The 24,018-nt window shown below is 43.6% G+C and overlaps 1 protein-coding gene across 5 annotated transcripts in view; it reads left to right on the forward strand.

The window, feature by feature from the left end:
• The first annotated feature begins 16,083 nt into the window (after positions 1–16,083).
• The window catches only part of PUM2 (pumilio RNA binding family member 2), a 106,724-nt gene continuing 98,789 nt past the window's right edge, over positions 16,084–24,018 (forward strand). For 2 of the 5 annotated variants that reach the window (XM_084624740.1, XM_084624741.1), the window contains exon 1: positions 16,147–16,165. In XM_084624740.1, coding sequence (XP_084480866.1) covers positions 16,158–16,165 — 8 coding nt within the window. In that variant the 5' untranslated portion in view covers positions 16,147–16,157. Of the gene's footprint in view, positions 16,166–16,229; positions 16,302–24,018 lie in introns of those variants that run through there. The other 3 variants (XM_084624744.1, XM_084624743.1, XM_084624742.1) reach the window with 3 other exon arrangements.

A 24,018-nucleotide genomic window follows, 5' to 3' on the forward strand; every position in this document is an offset into this window, starting at 1 on the left:
AAACAAGCTGCAGACAAGCTAAATTCCCATACAAATATGCACTTTATTCTCTGAGGCTGATTCAAAGTCACTGTTCAAGCAATTTTCAGAACTGGTACCGTAGACCCTGCACGCTGCTGGAGCTTCTGACTTGGTTTTTCATGCCATATTAAGGAGCTGTTTAACAGGCTCTTCCCCAAAAGGCTGGTTATTGCATCTTGTTTGGACAAGCACTGCTTTCAGTTTGGAAATCAAAGACAGTGCAAGTGAGGTGAATGTTCTGTCAAAGACGGTCCATAGACACAATGCCCACAGTTAAGGGCAGATTCTGGCTCTGCTTGAATGGCTTTACAAGGTGAGGGAGAAAGTGTATGCAGGCAGCTGTCTTTTCCTTACACCCTTCTGATGGGGGTAGCCACTGTCCCTCCCCATACTGCAGAGCTGGTAATCTTATATATGTGGTATAGCAGCTGCTGCTCCTGCCTGTGTTCATCTTGCATTCTGGGGCCATTCTGCTTGCATCTACTAATTTCCACTGGTGCTTTGTTCCCAAAAGAGGCAAACTGTGCAGCTTCAATTTCTTGGCTTCAGTGGAAATTATACCTGAATAAGGACTAGTCTGGCATATAAATTGTTCATTTTTTAATCTTATTCATTTCAATGTCTATGATACAGAAAAAGGCATCGATCCAAGACTCTAGACACTTTTAACATATGGTACAAACAGGAATAAATCCAGCAAGCTCCCCAAACCAGAGAAAAACAGAAAAAAATCAACCTCCCCAACACCCCATCCACTCATACAAAGAAAACCAAACTCCACCCATTCACAAGTATCACAAAGTTGGCTGAAATTTTTCTACCAAGTTCTTTCCTCAGAAAATGCGTTTTCAGCCAGAGCAGAAATGTTTGTGAAGAATTTCCATTTTCATAAAAAAATTCATCTTATCAATTAAAAATTGTTTAATTTGTCGTGAGGAAACCCCCACTTTCACTCACACCTTAACTCCCTCCCACAGGTAGTGATCCCCCCTCCCCTTAAACAAAAAAACATCTTTTGGAAAATTTCAAAACATTTTCTTTCCAAGTTTTTTGTTGAACACCAAATATATATATATATATATATATATATATATATCTCAATGGCAAATACTGAACAAAATGAAAAAAGTGTCTTTTGGGGGGGAAATTTTTCAGAAAACACACTGACCTTTTTTGACCAGCTTTAATCACAAACAAATAGCAGCCATCAATGTGTCACTCCATCCTCAAAATTATAATGAACTCTCAGCAGCCAGGCAGATGCCTCTTTGTACAAATGATTTTAACGGAACATGAAGCCAGACACTATGATGTATATCCAGACTGCTACTTTGTGGAACACACATTTCAGGTGAAAAGACTAAGACAAAGTACACTCCATCTTTCAACAAGTCCAACTTAAAGAGACAGGGGAATCCAGTGGAGGCTGGGGACATCTGAAAACACCAACTAATAATCTCACTAAGCAGCAATTCTACGGTGCCATCCATTAAGGATCTCACAATGTTTAACTTTATGGTAGATGGACTAAGTCTCACAACATACGGGAGAGGCAGGTGTGATATTACAATCCCTGTTATACAAATAGGGATAGGGAGGCACAGAGAACCAGACTTTTAAGGTATTTAGGCCCCTAAAGATGCTGATGGAGCCCAACTCCCAATGGGAGTTAGGTGCTTAGGCACTTTTGAAAATCCAGCAAGGTCCCTATCTGCATCTTTAGCTTCCTAAATACCTTTAAAGATCTGGCTTAGAGAAGTTAAGTGACTTGACCAAGATTCCTAAATTTGACTACTTTAGTTTGAGTCTCTCCCTTCCTCACAAATGGAGATATTACTGCTTCCTGACCTTGCAAGGCTGCTAAGTGGCTAAATTATTAATATTTGTGAATGACATTGCAATCCTTGAATTAATAGCCATTATATAGGTAGAATAAATATTTATTGCCCTACATTTGCATTATACCACTAACTGGGATTGCATTTTAGATAATGTACAAAAAACAGATTCTAATCTGTCAGCATGTTGTACATCCAGGGTCATTCTACATTTTACCAATGATTTTTTGCAAACATAAACCTTGGTCTACTTGCAATCTTTAGTGTTCAGTTTGCTTCCTCTTGCCATTGTGCACCACAGATTTGTCTAGGTACCACGGACAAATTCTTTTCTCAGGTGTATTTGTGCAAATCAGGAGTAACTCCACTGACTTCAATGAAATCAATAGTGTTACTCCTGTTTCACACCAGTATAGTTAAAAGCAGCTTGTCATTCCAAGTGCCTATCAGCAATAACTCCCAATAGAGAAAAAATAATATTTTCAAGATTTTTACATGATTGCAGTGATTAGTCTCTTGTGAGATTATGGTAAACTCTTGTGGACCTATTTTATTTATTAATAATACATTTAACATGTATAGTGAGAATCCCTGAGCACTTTGCAAACATTAATTAAGTCTGAAATCACCTCTATGAGGTATTTAAAATTCATTGCACAGGTGAATAAACAGAGGTAAAAATGTATTTGCCCAAGATCACACAATAAGTGAGCAGCAAAGTCAAGAATCAAAACAAAACAAAACAAAAAACACCACCACAGGAATTCTGACTCCCAGTTCCTTACTCTAACCGATAGACCACAATTCCCGTATTTTATGTTTTTTAACATTTTATTATAGTGTCTGTCACCAAATACCTGGCACTGTGCTACATTTAAAACAATAATTAAAACTTTTATTTAAATTATATTTCATCTTCTAAATATTTAACTATTAAAGCCCCGAGGTTACGATAGAGATGTATGTGTATCCATGTATCTAAGCGGGTGGGGGAGGCAATGCAAACATAGTCACAGAGCATTTATTTTTGTTCCTTTCTCTCGAACAATACTATAATCCACCAACTCTTTCTTGTAAACAATATAAAGAAAAAAAATTGGTCAGCTGCTAACCATACACATGGATTTGAATTCCATCCAAATAAATCATTCCAAATTCAGGAGAAAGTAGTTATTCACACTCTTTACCTCCCCACTGTATTCCAGACTAGAGCTGAGCAACATTTTTCAAATGAATAATTTATCTGATGAAAAATGCAGTTTCAGTTGAATTAAAACTATTCAGGAATTTGACATGAATAATTTCAGCCAGACAAAGAGGTGGTGCTATATCCTCCTCCCTAACCCATTTGGATTAGAAAACCCAGGTTCAAATTCCCCATTCAGGAACAGACAGTAAATTAACTTTCCTGGTTCACTGAAAATTTTGAAAAATTTCAGATGCAGTTTGACCCCAACCAATTCCCCCGACCTGATTTTTTGGAACTGCCACCAAACTGAAAAATCAGTTATTCCAGATCCAGTTCAGTTATTCCTGACCCCCTGAATTGGCCATCAGAATCTGCTTCTGATAGCTAAGTGCATCTCTGTTTGAAATGTGTTTGAGGAATCTTTCATAGGAAAATACATTAGAGTTGCCTCCTATTTTTGCTTTTAAGAAGTATAAAGAAGATCTAAAAGCTTTTGAAAAAATACAGTGTTCTGCTTGTTTATTTACCATAGGAATATCATGAATTTCAGTCTTTCCTGTTTTTGCTGGAAGTCTACTTGGAGCACCAGAAAACAGGAGCAGGAGTTTTCTCAGCACTTAATATAAATAGAATAGAATTTTTAACAAAGATCTTTCCTCCTCAAGCATTTGATTTAAATAAGTGTTAACATCAGTGAAAAGCAAAAAATCCCTTCCCTTCTCAATTACTCAGATTTCACTTTCTTTTAATTTGTGATAGCATCATCATGCTCCTAGTTTAGCAGTTATCCACAGTCTTCCAAGTAATACATGGTATACAAAACCTGAATTTCAAGTTTAAAAAGCAAGCAGTACAAAATCTTTTGTGAAGGTGGATTGGGAAACCTTTTAGGGCTTTTATTACCACAGAAAAAAGCACAAACTCATTTATTTTCCTTTGTAGGTTATCTTTCAAGCAGAAAGGTAGAGGATCACAAAGCTGTAAGGAAGTTTCTCAATAAAAAAAATACAACTGATGTTCCCCATATACCCAATTTACTAGTATTTCTCAAGCAGGAAATTAATACACGCTGAGTGTTCTTTCTACAATACCAAAAGCTGCCATAAAGCCTCATAGGTGAACGAACTGCAGCTCTAACAAGAATGAATGGCTACATGATTTCCAACAGGTAATCTTTTGCTCTTCTTACTAAAGGTTTGCTTTCAGAGACTAAAACTGTAGACAAATCTTGTGGCACAAGGATGTGTTTTGAATGAACTTATAAATGTTTGTGAAGTGCTTGGAGAACCTTAGAAGAAAGGCAGTATAGTAGTGCTAATTATTATTTTCAGTGCCTATGCTATAGTGATGATGCAGTATAAATAATTAAGAAGTATTGATAGAAGTATATATATAAAACTTAATTACTGAATGTGTGCAGTCACTTCATTTTCTTCAGGTATTGACACAACATTTGACTGCACACATTCAGTAGCTCTTCTAAGGCATTCAGATAATTATCTCTGAAGTTTTAAGTGGAGAGACAGCCTTGTCACTTGTTTTAAAGCGCTAACTTCTCATCTCCTCATTTGCACAGGAGACTTAAATGTGGTTAAATTAAAACCCTTTTTTCTCTTTAAATAACTTAGAAAAGGTTGAAAAAGATGTTATGTCCATGTTTTTTAATTATTTTTTACTCCCCGTATGACAGACTGAATTAAAAAAAAAACATTTTTTAAATTTGAGCCAGATAATGAAGTTTCTGTAGGAGCTCTAAGGCTGGAATCCATAAAAGGAACTTAGGTATTGCAATGCTGAGCATTGAGACACCTAGAAAATCACAGGCATAGCTGTGATACACACATCTGAGTTAGGTACCAAGGCTCCCTATACAGTGAGGGGAGCCTTAGAATGGAATTCACAAAAGTCAGCATGCTACTTATGGAGCTGTCTAAAATAGCCAATGGGAGATGCTGAGAACAGGGGTGTGTCCTAAACCGCACCCCTTTCATGGAGATAGGCACCTATCTGCTTAGCAATCTGTGAACTGAAACCCCTCTCCTGGAGTCCCACAACTTAGACACCTACATAGTTTCTTACAGGAATGCGTTAGGCATCTGCAGGAACTGTGGGATAGCTACGTTCAGTGCACCATTCCGTACGTCGATGCTAGCCACGGTAGTGAGAACACACTCCGCCGACTTAATGCACTTAGTAAGGACATACGCAATCGACTGCATAAAATCAATTTCTAAAAATCGACTTCTATAAAATTGACCTAATTTCGTAGTGTAGACATACCCTGAGGGGGAAGAAAGGATTGGAACAGAGGTCTCTCACCTCTCAGGTGAGTGCTGTAACTACTGAGCTATGGGATAGTCTGATGTGGCCCCCTCCGCCTCTCCTGCTGAAGCTGTTCCACTATGGATAAATAACGAACAAGTGATTGGAGCAAGGGGGCTGGACCCTGTCTCCCCCATTTGGGACAGAGAGAGTAAGGCAGGGAAACTGCTCTGTAGCCTCATGGTTAAGACACTCAGCTAGGAGGTGGGAGATCCAGATTCCAGTCTCCCTCCTCCATCTGCTCTTTATTTCTGAGAAGAGGAACAGCTTCAACAGGTGAGACTGAGGGAGCCCCACACCAGAATATCCTGTAGCTCAGTAATTAGCACACTGGTATAAGAATCTGTTCAAATCCCTTCTCCCCCTCAGACATGGGGGGGGGGAATTGAATCTGGGTCTCCCCCATCCCAGGTGAGTGCTCTAACCACTTGGCTAAAAGTTATGTAGTGGGCATTACCTCCTGCTGCCACTGCTGCAGCTGCCAGATTTGGGGCTGATTCTCTACTTTTTACACCTGGATGAGTCATTTACACCTTTTCTGAGTCAGTGTAAATGCAAACATTCTAATTTATTTGCATGTCTACACCCAGGTTTAAATGATTCCTTGGGGTATCAAGCAATGGAGAGACAGGCTCATAAAGTTTGTGTCTGATGTATTATCCAAAGCACTATTCACATAATTAGCCAAAAACTAACTTTTTTATGAGCTACATAAAGAGTGGTTTCATCATTGTTCTCCCTAAAAAGGTTTGTGAGCAGAAGAGGTCAGAGTACTCTTTTCCTCCTCTTGTGATTAGTAGGATCTTGCGAAACTCTTAGCAGAGCTGGCATTTAATAAATCCAGGTTTCAGAGTAGCAGCCGTGTTAGTCTGTATTCGCAAAAAGAAAAGGAGTACTAGTGGCACCTTAGAGACTAACCAATTTATTTGAGCATGAGCTTTTGTGAGCTACAGCTCACTTCATCGGATGCATTAGCTCACCTTACGTGATCACTCTCCTTACAGTTTTCAGAGTAACAGCCGTGTTAGTCTGTCTTTGCAAAAAGAAAAAAAGGAGTCATGCATCCGATGAAGTGAGCTGTAGCTCACCAAAGCTCATGCTCAAATAAATTGGTTAGTCTCTAAGGTGCCACAAGTCCTCCTGTTCTTTTTCCTTACAGTGTGTATAACACCCATTTTTTCATGTTCTGTGTGTATATAAATCTCCTCACTGTGTTTTCCACTGAATGCATCCAATGAAGAGAGCTGTACCTCACGAAAGCTCATGCTCAAATAAATTGGTTAGTCTCTAAGGTGCCACTAGTCCTCCTTTTCTTCTTAATAAATCCAGTATCTTAACAACTCACCGGCAGGGGTGCTGGAACTGTTTGGATAGTGGGGGTGCTGAGAGCCTTTGAACCAAAGTGTAAACCCGGTATATGATGTAAACTACTTCAAAGCAGGGGGTGCAGCAACACCTCTAGTTCCAGCACCTATGCTCACTGACATTTGTTTTTGTCTTCGACTTTTCAAACTCTCTGAGATCCAACTTGCTGTTGCCATCTGCTGGCTTATAAACAGCAAAACAATTGTCCCGTAGCTCTTCAGTATTGTTTCTAAACTTCCTTTTGCTGTTTTTGTGGATTTGAAAACTGTTGAAAATTTAAATTAACATTTAACATTTTTTAAAATGTTAAAACTTAAGGTAAAAACTAAGAAACATAAACCTGCAGGACACACTGAAAACAGAAAATAAAACAAAGCTAAATAGAAATAGTTCCACTGGAGGCAGGATATGCCTGTGTAATATGTATACTTTATTTACAATAGCACCTCCGGGTATCAATCAAAAATTAGTATCCTACCTGCTGGACACTTATTGAAACGACAGCCTCTGCCCCAAAGATCTGATATATTGATCTTTTGTTGGGGTGGGGGGTTTGATTCATGCCACTTTCACTGAGGATTGTGACCGCTTTCTGAGAAACTTGGGCCAGTTTATGGGGTTGAGTGGAAACATTGTGAAGTCCATACAAATAAGCTGAAATGTTGAGATTTCAGAGGTATTGAGCATTGAGTTTTGGGTTCTAATCTCAAATGAAAACAGGCTATTTATGTTGTGGCTCAGGATCTAAGTAACTAAGATTCATTAGCTGGTATCTAAATAGCCTTTTCTAGTGCCTAGAGAGAGGTTCCCATTTCCATTCTCATGATAATTGAGACCAACACTAATTCCCACTATCCTAACTCATCAGGACATCTAGCAATGAGCTAGTAGGTGGATCTTAGCCTCATCCAGGATATAAGAAGAGATGTCTTTTTTTTTTTTTAACCCTGGTCTACACTACAGGGTTAGGTTGAATTTAGCCGTGTTAGGTTGATTTTAAAATGAATGCGTCTACACGACCAACCCCGTTCCAGCGACCTAAACGGCTCTTAAAATCGACTTCTATACTCCTCCCCGGCGAGGGGAGTAGCACTAAAATCGACCTTGCTGGGTAGAATTTGGGGTAGCACAGACACAATTTGATGGTATTGGCCTCATACCAAAATGAGACCTGCTCTGATAATTGAGAAGCCAGTGGTGATAGCCCTGTGGAAGCTTGCAATGCCAGATTGCTACCAGTCAGTTGGGAATCACTTTTGAGTTGGTAAATCTACTGTGGGAGCTGCTGTGATGCAAGTAGCCAGGGCAATCAATTCACTTCTGCTAAGAAGGGTAATGACTCTGGGAAACATGCAGGACATAGAGGATGGCTTTGCTGTGATGGGGTTCCCTAACTGTGGTGCGGCGATAGAATGCACATCCCTATCTTGGCACCAGACCACCTTGCCAAAGAGTACATAAACCGCAAGAGGTACTTCTCAATGGTGTTGCGAGCGCTAGTGGATCACAAGGGCCATTTCACTGATATCAGCATGGGATGATTGGGAAAGGTACATGACGTATGCATCTTTAGGAACTTCAGTCTCTTCAGAAGGCTGAAAGAAGGAACTTCCTTCCCAGACTGGAAAATTACCATTGGTGATGTTGAAATGCCAATAGTTATCCTTGGGGACCCAGCCTACTCCTTGCTCCCACGGCTCACAAAGCCGTACACAGGCAGCCTGGACAGCAGTAAGGAGCAGTTCAACCATAGGCTGAGCAAATGCAGAATGGTGGTAGAATGTGCCTTTGGACGTTTAAAGGGGCGCTGGCGCAATTTAGTCACTAGGTTAGAACTCAATGAAAGCAATATTCCCATTGTTGTTGCTGCTTGCTGTGTGCGCCATAAGATCTGTGAAAGTAAGGGGGAAAAGTTTCTAGCAGGGTGACGGATTGAGGCAGATTGCCTGGCTGCCAATTATGAGCAGCCAGACACCAGGGCAATAAGACCACCACGTCAAGGTGCACTGCGTCTCCAAGAGGCTTTGAAAACCAATTTCATGAGTGACCCAACACTGATGTGACAGTTCTGTGTGTTGTTCCTTACCAAGTTGCCCCCTTTTTTTGCAGGTACTGCCCTGTAAACTAAACCCCCACTATCCACAGCCTGCACAGTGAATAAAGAGCCTCTTGTCCTCAATCCATGCATTTTTATTATGCTAACAAACACTGAACAGAGACAGCAATGAATAGCAAAGATAACCCGGGTCTAAGGGCCTGATAACATGGGGGGGGGGGAGCAAGGACTCATACCTTATTACAGTTGCACTGTCTAGCAATCAAAGCTGTAGGACTGAGAGGATTCTGCTTGATGAACCATCCCCTGGAGTTGAGTTCAAGGGATAATGGAGCTTCCCCCACCCTGCCCTGCATTCTTTTCTAGGATGTCTGGGAGAGGAGGATATGGAACTTGGTTGGGGTACTGGTGGAGTCCCTGCCTAGAATCGCATGCAGCTGCTCACAGAAGCAGAATATCTGTGGCTCAGAACCAGAGCAACTGTTCGCCTCCCTTATCTTCTGGTATGCTTGCCTGAGCTCCTTTATTTTCATGTGGAACTGCTGTCTGTGTCTGGTGTAGCCTTTGTCCCCACATACCCTGTGCGATTTTGCCATAGATGTCAGCATTTCTTCTGCTGGTTCGGAGTTCTGCCTGCACAGACTCTTCTCCCCACACAGCAATCAGATCCAGTGTCTCCTGTATGCTGCATGCTGGAGCGCCTTTGCGGCCCTGGACAGGCATGGTCAGCTGTGCTGGTGAGCTCTCCACGCTGATCAAACAGGAAATGAAATTCAGCCACTCCCAGGGCTTTTCCTGTGTACCTGACTGAAGTGCAGTGGAGGTGAAAGTGCTGTCCAGAGCAGTCACATTGGAGCACTCTGGGACACCTCCCAGATACCAATCCCGTCGAATTACACAGCATTGTGTCTACACTACCCCTAATTCGACCCAGGAAGTTCGACTCTAGTGGTACATCTCTCACCAAGGTGGAGTACCGGCGTCAATTTTAGAAGCCCTTTAGGTCGGCAGAAAGGGCTCGGTAGTGTAGACACTCATTTTTTAAATTCGACCAACATGGCATATGTCGACCTAACACAGTAGTGTAGACCAGGCCTTATTGAAGTCAATGGGATTACTCACATGCATACAGTTAAGCACCACATAAGTCTTTGCAGGATCAGAGCCTTCAATTGTAAGCTTCTTGGAAAAGGGAGCAAACCTTTCACCTGGTTTGTATGCCCCCAAGCAGATTGACACACTTGAGTATTTTCCCTCTTTCATCACCTCTATCAGTTAGTAAAGAGTAGGTTGCAAAACAATACATTGATGGCAGGCACAAATGCTCTTATTATCAAAATGGTTATATTCATTACCTAGGCTATTTCTTTGAACTTCCAGTGCCTTTTAATAGGGACTAAAATTAGAATACTTATCTACTTTTTTTTTTTTTTACACAATATGCACAAGAATCAAATTGAAACTAATCTTATTTACAGCTTCAGCTGTACTGTGTACGAGGTGCACTACGTGATTTTGATTGCATAAACTATGGTGTACCCTCATCTTGAAGAGCTACGCATTAACAGTTCACTAACTGAATCCAGGGCCGGTGCAACCACTAGGCGGTCACCTAGGGCGCCAAGTGGTTGGGGGCAGCAGTGGAGCGGAGGTAAGCTGGGGCAGGGGGGCGCGGGGAGGGCCGCCTGCAGCAAGTAACGGGGGGGGTGGTGCGCAGGGGGGCGCCTGCAGCAAGTAACGGGGGGGGGCGCCGCACAAGGGAACCGCTCCCTGCCCCAGCTCACCTCTGCTCTGCCTCCTCCCCTGAGCACCGCCCCGCTCTGCTTCTCTCCCTCCCAGGCTTGTGCGCCAAACAGCAGAAGCAGTTTGCTCGGGGAGGAGGCGGAGCAGAGGTGAGCTGGGGCGGGCTGAGGGGGTGGTGGGGAGCTGCCGCAAGGGGGGGCTACCCGGGCTGAGGGGAGGGGGCGGCGGCGGGAAGCTGCAGCAGGGGACTCCCCGGGCCGAGGGGAGAGGGTGGCGGCAGGGAGCTGCCGCAGGGCAGGAGGGGCGGCGCAAGGTGGAAGTTTCGCCTAAGGCACCAAACCTCCTTGCACAGGCCCTGTCTGAATCAGAGAAAATTATAGTCCTATTGAGACATCTATTATCTAAAAAAAGACAAGATTATACTTGCTCAACTGTGAACAAGGTGGAATCATCTGAGGCCAAGCAATACAAAATCTGAAAGCCAGCTGTTATCCCTGCTTTGGGTCCACATTCGCATACACAAAATGATGTCATTGGTTACTCACACTCTATTACAATGAATAGCCATCTCTGACTGTTGTGATGCTGAGGTATGTTTATTATGTATATCTATTTATATCACAGGCTATTAAGGGGAACTGAGTGACTCAGGAACAAAAGTTGGCCAACTGAGGAAATCAGTGTTCCTGGTTCAGTCTGTAACCTAGACCTGCTATGGTATTTATTATAGGATATTTATTTGTGGTAACGTCATTGGTGACAATGTTTAGGTTAGGGCTGTACACTTGACACACTGATCTTTCACTTAAAATCTTTGCAGAACAGTGTTATCATGCCTACTTCAAAAGCAGAAATACTGTTTAGGGGGCAATGGCCAACTAATTAAACCTTACAGCAGCCTGTATATTTATAAAAAAGTTAAGTATTATCAATCTAACACATGGCTACTATGAAAGCATTGTCATTTAGTTGTGACTCTTCTATGGGTTCTAAATATAAACATTGTCATTGTTATCCCTTTTGACCCAAGCCACTAGCAAAAATTTGGAGTCTTGTAGATTCTTCCAGTGAGGAGGAGAAACTATTGATGGAGTCTAGTACCTTTTGATGCAATCTTGTTTATTTACAAAGAATGTACAAAGTTCTGTTTCTCTGAACACAGACAGAAGGAACCAAAATAAGAAGAGATATTTTCTTTGCTCACAAACCCAAACTTCTTTCAGCTTTCTCTCTAGGCTTTTCTCAGGGTTGTGCTGCCAGCTGCTTGTTCAGGCTGTGACTCTTTCTGTTCTATCTCTCTCCTGATTCTCATCCACACCCACGCATGCCCTTACCCAAACAATGCCCAGCAAAAACTCCTCTGCCCACACGGTTCAAATTCCTGAGTGGACTCACATATGCCTGTGTTTTAGGAGAGAGGTTGCCTAACATGAAGGGCAGTGGTTACACCTCACACATAACAAAAAGGTGTAACCCAGCCCCTATTATTATATTATTAACTTATTTTATTTGTATTATTTTAGCAGTGTGCCTAGGAGCTCTAGTCATGGACCAGGACCCCTTTGTGGTCCACACTGTACAAACATAGAACAAAGACAGTTCCTGCTTGAAGGAGCTTACAAGCTAAGAATAAGACAAGAGATGATAGATAGATACAGATACACAGATGGGGGAGCACAAGGAAACAGTTAGACAATATTGATCCTCATGATAGTCTGTGGTCTCAGCACACCAGCAGCTTAACCATTGTCATGTTTTTTATGGGCATCATGGCAAAAGAGAGTTTTAAGGAGAGATTAATACATTAGTTTTGCGGATGTTTATGGGGAGCTCCTTCCAAGCGTGAGGGGTAGAATGGGAGAAAACACGAATATGCTTCTTTGAAAATTTAACAAGTGGGCAATGGAGGCTGGTATCAAGAGCCAATTGGAAGCCCTTTTGATAGTGGATGAGAAATTATCGGTAGGGTATGGATAGGCTGTGAAGGGAAAGTGAAGACAGGTAATTAATGCAGGATACAAGAGGGAGTGAGAGAAAGGATATAAAGAGAGGGGTGATTTGGTCTAAGTGAAAGGCTATGAAAATGATCTTTTCAGCAGCATTCTGAATGGATACGAGCGGAACAGGGTTGCATTTGTTAAGGGCAGAGAGAAGGATGTTGTAGTAATCAAGACGATGAAAGCTTGGAGGAGAGTTTTAGCTGTGTGAATGGATAGGAAAGGTGGTATTGTAGAGATGCTATGCAGAAAGAATCTGCAAGATTTGGACATAGCCTGAATGTGATGACCTAGAGAGGTCTGAGTTGAGGAGGATGCCCAGGTTAACACACAGCCACACCCACCACGATAATAATGATAAACAGGCACCATTTATGTAGTACCTGTTATATGTTGCATTCAGCTGCAGGTCCAACATATGGAATACTAATTGACTCTATTCCTACAGCTACGTATCTTGCTGATGATGCTGATACTCAGTGAGAAGACCAAATAAAGTAAAACCAGGTTGATGTGTGATTCATAAGAAACCCCTGGAGAGTGCTTGGGAAATCATTCATCAATTATTAATGCCTTAACATTTATATCCTAGCATTTTTATTAAGAAGCTCAAAAATGGATTAATATCAAATTAAACTATTAATAAGTACTTTTAAGTTTCCCTTCAGCACAAAACCAAGAGTGGCTTTTTTTTTGGTAGCGTGAGCCAAAAGTTTGAATGCTACTCTTAATGTGATAATTAGTTCCTACTTTATTTTAATTGCCATAGTTTTATTTTTCAAACAAATTTGTTAATTGATTGCATTTATACATTTTTCTTTTCTTTACGTGTTTATTTTTCATCCTCTAATACAAAGGACCAGTCAGACCAGGTAGAGATCACATATATTTCTGAAGCTTATGCTGATCAAAAAATACTTAGCACTTACAGGCATGTAGCACTTCAAAGCATTTTACAAGCATTAGATAATTCTCACAAACACTATTGTGCAGTAGGAAAGTGGTACTGTCCACATCTTACAAATGAAGAAAGTGAAGGAAAGGTTAGCAGAATATTTTTTAAGTGATCACTAATTTTAGATGCTCAATTTGAGATGCTGAGGGCCTGATTTTTCAGAGGTGCTGTACGTCAGTCAAAGTTCCCAAATCCTCTCAAAATCTGAGAACAGCCTGTAACTTATGCGTGTTATGCCTATGATTGCCAAGGGCTGTTTTGTCTCCTGGGAATGGCTAGAGTGTAGTTGTGCTTCTACCATGCTATCTTTCCCCTAGCTAGGCCTCCCTGCTCTGAGCGTAGTGCCTTGGGAACCACTGCATTGGTTCTATGTGTAAGCGGGGGAATAGTCCCGCTATTGTGGGGAACTTTCCTGGCTTCTGCACTACCCCCGTGAAGTGGGCTAGCGAAAGAATCTGAGTCCTCTCTTCCAATTCCTTTTACCCAGTGGCCTCCTTGCTCTTGAGGACTCCCCTTCCACTCTCCTATCTGGCAGAGTCCTCGTAACCGCAACAAGGCTGGGACCAGGATTCCTGGGGGGCTCCACCCCCAACTCTGCTGTGGTCACCTAGGACAGGGGCTAGGGTGTCCCCACTCCGGGGTACTCTCTCTGCCCTGGGCACTTCTCTGACCCACTGATCATTACATACAAGTTAAAGCAAATGCAAGTTATTTAATCAACAATTAATTTTAAAAAGAATAAGGAAAAGTGGGAAAGGTTAAAGGAAACACATCAACCCGCTCTGTGGCAGGGAACATCACAAACAGTGTCTCTGGAATGTCAGGGCAGTTCACAGTCTGTTCCTTGTAAGTCCCAGGCCTCCTTCTCCGGCCCTGGCTGTGCTGCAGGGATGCTGTGGGCTGGACACTTGCTCTGGTGGTGGCCACACGCTCTCAGGCTCTAAGTGGTAGGACCCTTCTTCCCAGTGTCGCCCCCGCCCTGTTGGTGTTACAATCCAAGCCTGGCCTGCAGAGCCTCTTGGCTGAGGCGTCTCCCTGTGCTGGGCCCGCTGCCCTGGGTCCCCCTCGCTCTTCCCAGCTGCTCACCGCACCCAGCTCCAAACTGCCCCAGCCCCAGCTCCACCTCCAAACTGCCCCAGCCCCTGCCCCACTCCTCAGCACTGCTGCTCTGCCTCCAGCTCCCTGGGCTGCTTCTTTGGCCCCTCTGCCTCTGGTTGCTACAGCTCTGCTCCCAGGACAGGTCTGCTCTCTCTAGGCTGCTTTTCTGGTCCCTCTGGATCTGGCACAGCTCTGCTCCCCAGCTTAGCTTGGGCCCCTGCTTTCTCCTTAGCCCGGGCGCCTTAGCCTTAGTCTGACCCAGGCAAATCCAGCTCATATGGAGGATGGGACCTCCCTGGCCTCCTGACTCCCTGATTAGCCTGCCTGCCCTGTCATTCAGGCTGACCTGGAGCATTGGCCTCTCCCCATTGTTCCTGGGGACTATCAGTCTCAGGGTCCTGATTTCCCATAGACCCTTCCCCTTTTAGTACTGGGAGCTAGCCAACCAAAATGCCCCCACTGAATGTTAGTAAGGGGGCAACAGCCTGGGAAATCCCCCTCAGCTGGGGAAATCCCCATGTAGCTGGTTAAACTGGCTTTACAGCACTTGGCATCAGTAATAAGGTGACATTTGGACTGGGATTTAGGGCCACTGGTAGTCACGTGAGTAATAGTTGAAAGAGTGGAGGTGTTGACATCCAACATTGGACTATCAATACGTTTTCAGTGTTTAAACAGGTTTCAGCTTTGTCAGGGGTTGGAACTTCTGTTTTTTATTAGATTTTGTAAAATGCTGTGTGTGTTGGTATAAAAGTGAGGGTTTTTTCTATATATTGCATCTTTAAATTTCCAAGAACCCTCCCAGTTTTCTGCAGCCGATTATAGAATAGGCACACATTTTATTCTTTCCTGGAGGCTGTACTCATTGTTTGTTCCTTTTTTTTTTTTCTAAAAGTAGTTATTTTTAGACTGAAAATACATACTTGTTCAATGTGTATGGGGAAAAAATATTGTAAATATCAGTTCTATTTACTGATGTTTGGGTTAATGGTTGATTTATGAAACACATCTGTGTGTGCCAGGCTGCTTAAGACAAAGAACTGGTGGTGAGGTGAAATCAATTTTTTTCATTAAACCATAATTTCAGAATTATTTGAGGACTGGCCCATCAAAGTTGGCTTAACCTCTATGCCAGTTGCATGACAGGGATTCACCCCTGTAGCACAGCCTAGTCTTGTTTGGTGAGGTGGGGGTTTTTCATTATTATTATTACTGTAATTAACGTCTTTCTTTCAATAGCTACTTGCATCACTACCCGTGGACTCCAGCGGGAGCTGGATCAGGCCCTAAAGCATCGTCCCATCGCACGCTGTGCAGAAGGATGGAACAATGAGGTGCCCGGAGTTCCGCACTTGGAACGCCGTTACCGCGTTGACCGCTCTCTTCCCCTCCCCTCGCGCGGGGCCGCTGGGAGGGCACATCAAAGCGCGCGCAGACGCCGCGCCAACGCCGGTGATTGGCGCGCGGCGGAAGGGACTCGCGGGTTCCTGCTGCTCGCTCCGCCTCCGCCCCGGCCACAGCGCGCCTGCGCAGTGGGGGTTGCTGCTCTGAGTGTGTGTGGGTCTCTCTCGCCATGTTGTTGTGAGTCTCTGGCGGCTGAGGTGGTGGGGGGGAGGGGAGGAAGGCGAGACCCGGAGGTGGGGGCGGGCGGCGGGGACAGGGGTGTTCCAGGGCCCTGTCCGGCTCCGTTGCAGGGAGCAGCGCCGCCAGCCAGCCCGTGAGTATCTCCTGGGGCCGGGCTAGTCGAGGAGGCGGCGGCGGCGGCGGCGGCGGGGGAGGGGGGGCGGACGGAGCCCCCTTTTGTCTCGGGCCTCGGGGGCCATGTTGTGGCTGGTAACCCGGCTGGTCGGGGCCTGGTCGATGGTGGCTGCCCTTTCCTCTGCCTTTGTGCCGCTCAGCTTGGGCCCTGTAGGGAGCAGCACAAAGGCGTGGGGAGGGAGCGGAGGGGTGGGGGGAACGAAGCGGGGGTGTATACGGGGGAGGGGCGGCCTGGGGGAAAGGGGTTTATATGGGGGAGGGGCAGCCTGGGGAAAGGAGGGTGTAGGAAGGAAGGGGTGTGTGGCCGGGGGCTCGGGGAGGGACTGTCTGGGAGAAGGAGGGGAAGGGACATTCTGCAGGGGAAGTGTATGTTGTGGTTGGGAGAGTGTTGTGGGGTGGGGACTTCCGTGTGACCCTTAAAGCACCTTAAGAATGCTAACAGCACGCACCCGTTTGGTGCGGGAGCTTACTACGCTTTGGGTGAGGAGGGAGGAAAGACTTGGTGAGGAGTTTACGCCGAGGGATGTGATGGGATTTAGATGAAAGAGATGAATTCATCCCTGAAAAACGGATCTGTGGTGGGGAGGGGAAGGGTGGCAAGGAATTGGGAGAGCAATTCTCACTGAAGGGCACAACTGAGATCAAGACACAAGAAACGTTTTGGAAATGTGAGCAAGGGTTTTTCATTGCTTTCATTGAGTTTAAGGCCAGACCCTTAGATCATTTAGGCTGATCTCCTGTGTATTACAGGTTATTATATTTCACCTGGTTACTAAGGATATCTAAGTCTTTTTTTTTTTTTTGTAGAGCCATGAGGGTAGGTAGGAATACTAAATGCACATTTTATAGTTGATGCCACACAATTAAATGTTGGATTTTATTTTTTCTTTAATATATCTCTATCTGCACACACAAAATCAGAGAAAACATTATTGCAAAATATAACCATTGTCACAATACAACTAAATGCAGAGCGGATCACATTTTTATTTGATTATTGCAGATAATTTAAAAAATGTTTTAAGAGTCATACAAGAGATTTTTGGGCTTTGTTGCTATGAAGTTTTGTGTGCACTTCACTTTAAACTGTGTCTTTAATTCTGTGAAAGTAAAGTGATACATGTTGAGCATTTTATACTCATCTGGTGTACTAAGCATTGTGTACAAAGCAAGCACAATGTCAAAACACTAAAAAAGTATTGTATTTTACATGGTGGTGTGGTTTAGAGGTTTTATCAAGTGAGTTTGGGGTGCATCATTACTACCAAGTGATAAAGGCATTCATGAGTTTTATATATCATTGCAAATGAGTGCCCATAAAACCTTTATACCAAACATTTGTACATTCTCTATATGTTACATATTAATAGAAATGGTTTTTGGAAATGTGTCCCCTAATTATTTTATTCATGGTCCTTTTTGTCCCACAACTGAATAGTCGGGCTCCTTTAATTATGATGATTCAAACTATGTAGGCGTTGGAGGGAGAGGAAAATGAAAACAAATACATTCTTGAAATCTGTAAACATACCTAAAATGCCTGCCTGCCTATCTATCTATCTATATATATATATACACACACGCACACACATATAGTGCTGCTAATTTTGATGTCTGGAGGGTTTTAATGCCTATATACTTCAGGATCTTCGTTGGTTTAGAAACAGGTATTGTGCATATTGTTGGAAAGCTGGATCTCATTTTTGCAATGGTATAAAGAGGTGTTGGATCTTCAACCTTTCATTGGTCCGTGACTGAATATTGTACCACTGTAAATATTTTTTTGGTAGGGGAAGGTGGTGAGGAAATTAGAATTGGGGAAGATTGAATTTTGTGGCGGTTTTTATTTGTTTTGTTTTTTAAACAAAGCATCTGGCAGCTGCTTGAGGATGCTCAAGGGTTTGGAAAGTTAGAGGTAGTCCCAGAGGAGATAGATCTAATGGGCAAATGCAGGTAAGGAGGTGCTTGATAAATGCAGTTTTATCGCATGGTTCTTCAATTTATTGCATGAATATCATGTATGTGTATACACGTGCTATTTTAATCTTTATCATTTTTCTGTCTGTTTTTTTGTGGGGAGGGAAGCAATAGAATGGTGGCTAGGCAATTACAATAATCAAAAGTGAGAAATAGTTATCCATTGTGATGTTTATCAGTAGTGCAAAAATTTGGAGGGGTTTGACCAGGAAGAGTGTAATTGACTTCCCTTAAATGGTAGCTGCAGTGAAATCTATTATAGCTAATACATTTTCATTGGTAGAGAGAAAAGATAATTTTTCCTTGTCTTAGGGGAAAAATCAGTTTTAATGTAGGGTTGCAATATATATTTAAGATTGGTGTTTATTGCCCGATTGTAGTATATTAAACAATAAGTAACTTCATTCCCATTTGTTTAGTTGTGTGTGAGAGATTCTGTACATATTGTGGGACAGTATTAGCAGGGAGTTAGACTCATTCCCAGGTTTTTCAAACTAACTTAGTAGCATTTTTCCTGTTTTACTCTTGTCCAGTTTTCTCCTTGTCTAGGTGTGCATGTATGTGTGTACTAATAATTTGTGTGTACAGAACTTTCTAAAATGCTTTATCTTGAGAATTCGAGTCTCTGCTTTGTACAGTTGTTTCTGAAATGTTAAGAGATCCCAAAAGCTGGGGCTGGATGACCTGGGATGGATTACTTGATGATTTCCCTGTTCTATTCTTTTTCTCTGAAGTGTCTGGCACTGGCCACTGTCAGAAGACGGGATACTGGGCTATGAGTGAACCATTGGTCTGACCCTGTATGGCCCTTCTTAAGAACATAAGTTGTTAGATGGGCAATGATTAACTTTCATTATTCCTATTCACATACATTGATGCCTTCTTTCTGGTGTACAGGATTATGTAGAGTGTCATTCTTGATTGCAGTAAAAATTCCTAAATATTATTCTTGATGTTAATGCTGAGGTATGGGGGGGTGAGGAAGTCTGCAATATCACTTTTTAAATGTAACAAAGATATTGGCACTCAGCATTTTCTTAGGGGAAGAAAATAGACCTTTCATTTCTAAATAAAAACTGCTAAAGTGACCTTATAAAAGTGTGATGGGTAGGTCATGTAGATACTAGTTAGGTTGTATAAGCTGTGTTCACAGGCATGAGATATATTAGTTGCTCTTCCTGCTTCTGTTCTCTTTCTAAAAAATTTAGTTGAAAAATACTTCCCTCATCCAGGGTGAAGTTTTTCCACCCATAACACAACTATTTTCTTGCTTACTCCACACAGTGGAACCGTTCCAGCATTGTCACTAAGCCAATACCCAAGCTCTGTGAAATGGAATAAGAAGTCCGTCACTGAAAGGCTTTTTTTCTCCTCCTGTAAGAAGTTAAGTTTGCATAGTGCCTTTAATAACAATGTTTCAAGCCACTTTGTAGTAATATAGTAGAAATACTGTACAGCTGTATGTGTATAAAAACACCTTCAGATCACTTAGCGTTTACTCAGGTTCTAAGTGTTTCTGTGTGATTTCAAATAGGTATGTATAAAATCTTTCCTTTCTGCTAATAGCTTGCATATTGCTGAGACTTTTATTTTCAGGGGGACTTTGTTCATCCCCTTCAGAATTTGTCAGCAGTACTTCTAGCTCATTTGGCAGTATTTCCCAGTCTGGAGTGTGAGATATCTAGTTGGTGAACCAAAACCAGGTCTTACCTGTAGAAGTATCATTAAGGTGTCCATTTTGTTATCTGTCAGTTTATTTTTAGGCCCTGATGAATTATCCATTCTGGAAGTGACTCTCGGAGAGCTAATTTGTACATGTTGGAGACATGGCCCTGTAACAGTTACGAGATGACCATCCTGGGTGTTGAGAGAGGAATATAAAGCTCTCTGAAATGCAGCAGCTGCAAAATTATTGAATCCATAGATATGTGCAGGACTCTTATCAAATAGAATTTGCAAGAATATGTCCAAAACAAAATATTGTGACTTGGACATGCTCACTGTTCAATATAGATTGGCCGTGAATTTGGTAGGATCCTTCCAGAAAACCACATCACAGACCGTGAAATCTGGTCTTTTGTGTGCTCTTACCCTATACTATACAGATTTCATGGGGGAGACCAACATTTCTCAAATGGGGGTCCTGACCCAAAGGGAGTTGCAGGGGTATCGCAAGGTTATTTTAGAGGGTACTGCCACCCTTACTTCTGCACTGTCTTCAGAACGGGGTGTCTGGAGAGTGGCAGCTGTTGGCTAGGCACCTAGCTCTGAAGACAGTGCTCAGCCAGCAGCAGTGCAGAAGTAAGGGTGGCAATACCATACCCTGCCTTCCTTACTTCCATGCTGCTGCTTGCCGTGGCTCTGCCTTCAAAGCAGGGCTCGCAGCCAGCAGTCACTGCTCTCCAGCTGCCCAGCTCTGAAGGCAGCACCACCGCCTGCAGCAGCGCAGAAATAAGGATAGCAGAGACGGGCTCCACCTAACGAAGAGAGGGAAGAGCATCTTCATAAGCAGGCTGCCTAACCTAGTGAGGAGGGCTTTAAACTAGGTTCACTGGGGGAAGGAGACCAAAGCCCTGAAGTAAGTGGGGAAGTGGAATACCAGGAGGAAGCACAAGCAGGAGCACATGAGAGGGGAGGGCTCCTGCCTCATACTGAGAAAGAGGGACGATCAGCGAGTTATCTCAAGTGCCTATACACAAATGCAAGAAGCCTGGGAAACAAGCAGGGAGAACTGGAAGTCCTGGCACAGTCAAGGAATTATGATGTGATTGGAATAACAGAGACTTGGTGGGATAACTCACATGACTGGAGTACTGTCATGGATGGATAGAAACTGTTCAGGAAGGACAGGCAGCACAGAAAAGGTGGGGGAGTTGCATTGTATGTAAGGGAGCGGTGTGACTGCTCAGAGCTCAAGTATGAAACTTCAGAAAAACCTGAGAGTGTCTGGATTAAGTTTAGAGTGTGAGCAACAACGGTGATGTCATGGTGGGAGTCTGCTGTAGACCATCGGACCAGGGGGATGAGATGGACGAGGGGGATGAGATGGACGAGGCTTTCTTCCGGCAACTAACGGAAGTTACTAGATCGCAGGCCCTGGTTCTCATGGGAGACTTCAATCACCCTGATATCTGCTGGGAGAGCAATACAGCGGTGCACAGACAATCTAGGAAGTTTTTGGAAAGTGTAGGGGACAATTTCCTGGTGCAAGTGCTGGAGGAACCAACTAGGGGCAGAGCTCTTCTTGACCTGCTGCTCACAAACTGGGAAGAATTAGTAGGGGAAGCAAAAGTGGATGGGAACCTGGGAGGCAGTGACCATGAGACGGTCGAGTTCAGGATCCTGACACAGGGAAGAAAGGAGTGCAGCAGAATACGGACCCTGGACTTCAGAAAAGCAGACTCTGACTTCCTCAGGGAACTGATGGGCAAGATCCCCTGGGAGAATAACATGAGGGGGAAAGGAGTCCAGGAGAGCTGGCTGTATTTTAAAGAATCCTTATTGAGGTTACAGGGACAAACCATCCCAATGTGTAGAAAGAATAGTAAATATGGTAGGCGACCAGCTTGGCTTAACAGTGAAATCCTTGCTGATCTTAAACACAAAAAAGAAGCTTCCAAGAAGTGGAAGATTGGACAGATGACCAGGGAAGAGTATAAAAATATTGCTCGGGCATGCAGGAGTGAAATCAGGAAGGCCAAATCACACCTGGAGTTGCAGCTAGCAAGAGATGTTAAGAGTAACGAGAAGGGTTTCTTCAGGTATGTTAGCAACAAGAAGAAAGTCAAGGAAAGTGTGGGCCTCTTCCTGAATGAGGGAGGCAACCTAGTGACAGAGGATGTGGAAAAAGCTAATGTACTCAATGCTTTTTTTGCCTCTGTCTTCACGAACAAGGTCAGCTCCCAGACTACTGCACTGGGCAGCACAGCATGGGGAGGAGATGGCCAGCCCTCTGAAGAAAGAAGTGGTTCGGGACTATTTTAGAAAATCTGGACGAGCACAAGTCCATGGGGCCGGATGCGCTGCATCCGAGAGTGCTAAAGGAGTTGGCAGATGTGATTGCAGAGCCATTGGCCATTAACTTTGAAAACTCATGACAATCGGGGAAGGTCCTGAACAACTGGAAAAAGGCTCATGTAGTGCCCATCTTTAAAAAAGGGAAGGAGGAGGATCCTGGGAATTACAGGCCAGTCAGCCTCACCTGAGTCCCTGGAAAAATCATGGAGCAGGTCCTCAACGAATCAATTCTGAAGCACTTAAAGGAGAGGAAAGTGATCAGGAACAGTCAGCATGGATTCACCAAGGGCAAGTCATGCCTGACTAATCTAATTGCCTTCTATGACGAGATAACTGGCTCTGAGGATGAGGGGAAAGCGATGGACATGTTGTTCCTTGACTTTAACAAAGCTTTTGACACTGTCTCCCGCAGTATTCTTGCCAGCAAGTTAAAGAAGTATGGGCTAGATGAATGGACTACAAGGTGGATAGAAAGCTGTGTAGATCGTCGGTCTCAACAGGTAGTGATCAATGGCTCCATGTCTAGTTGGCAGTCGGTATCAAGTGGAGTGCCCCAAGGGTCAGTCCTCAGGCCAGTTTTGTTCAATATCTTCATTAATGATCTGGAGGATGGTGTGGATTGCACTCTCAGCAAGTTTGCAGATGACATTAAACTGGGAGGAGAGGTAGATATGCTGGAGGGTAGGGATAGGATACAGAGGGACTTAGACAAATTAGAGGATTGGGCTGAAAGAAATCTTATGAGGTTCAACAAGGACAAGTGCAGAGTCCTGCACTTGGGATGGAAGAATCCCATGCACCGCTACAGACTAGGGACCGAATGGCTCGGCAGTAGTTCTGCAGAAAAGGACCTAGGGGTTACAGTGGACGAGAAGCTGGATATGAGTCAACAGTGTGCCCTTGTTGCCAAGAAGGCCAATGGCATTTTGAGATGTATATGTAGGGGCATTGCCAGCAGATCGAGGGATGTGATCGTTCCCCTCTATTCGATGTTGGTGAGTCCTCATCTGGAGTACTGTGTCCAGTTTTGGGCCCCACACTACAAGAAGGATGTGGGAAAATTGGAATGCATCCAGTGGAGGGCAACAAAAATTATTAGTCATGGAACACATGACTTATGAGGAGAGGCTGAGGGAACTGGGATTGTTTAGTCTGCGGAAGAGAAGAATGCGGGGGGGGGGGATTGATAGCTGCTTTCAACTACCTGAAAGGGGGTTCCAAAGACTGTTCTCAGTGGTAGCAGATGACAGGACAAGGAGTAATGGTCTCAAGTTGCATTGGGGGAGGTTTAGATTGGATATTAGGAAAAACTTTTTCACTAGGAGGGTGGTGAAACACTGGAATGCGTTTCCTAGGGCGGTGGTGGAATCTCCTTCCTTAGAAGTTTAAGGTCAAGCTTGACAAAGCCCTGGCTGCGATGATTTAATTGGGGATTGGTCCTGCTTTGAGCAGGGGGCTGGACTAGATGACCTCCTGAGGTCCCTTCCAGCCCTGATATTCTATGATTCTATGATTCTAAACTTGCAAACCCCCCACAACTTCATTTTGGGTTCGGCCCCTACAATTACAACACTGTGACATTTCAGATTTAAACAGCTGAAATCATGACATTTAGGATTTTTCAAATTCTATGACTGTGAAATTGACCAAAATGCACTGTGAATTTGGTAGGGCCTTAAATA

The sequence above is a fragment of the Lepidochelys olivacea genome (assembly GCF_965140295.1).
Source record: "Lepidochelys olivacea isolate rLepOli2 genome assembly, chromosome: 3".
Lineage (NCBI taxonomy): Eukaryota > Metazoa > Chordata > Testudines > Cheloniidae > Lepidochelys > Lepidochelys olivacea.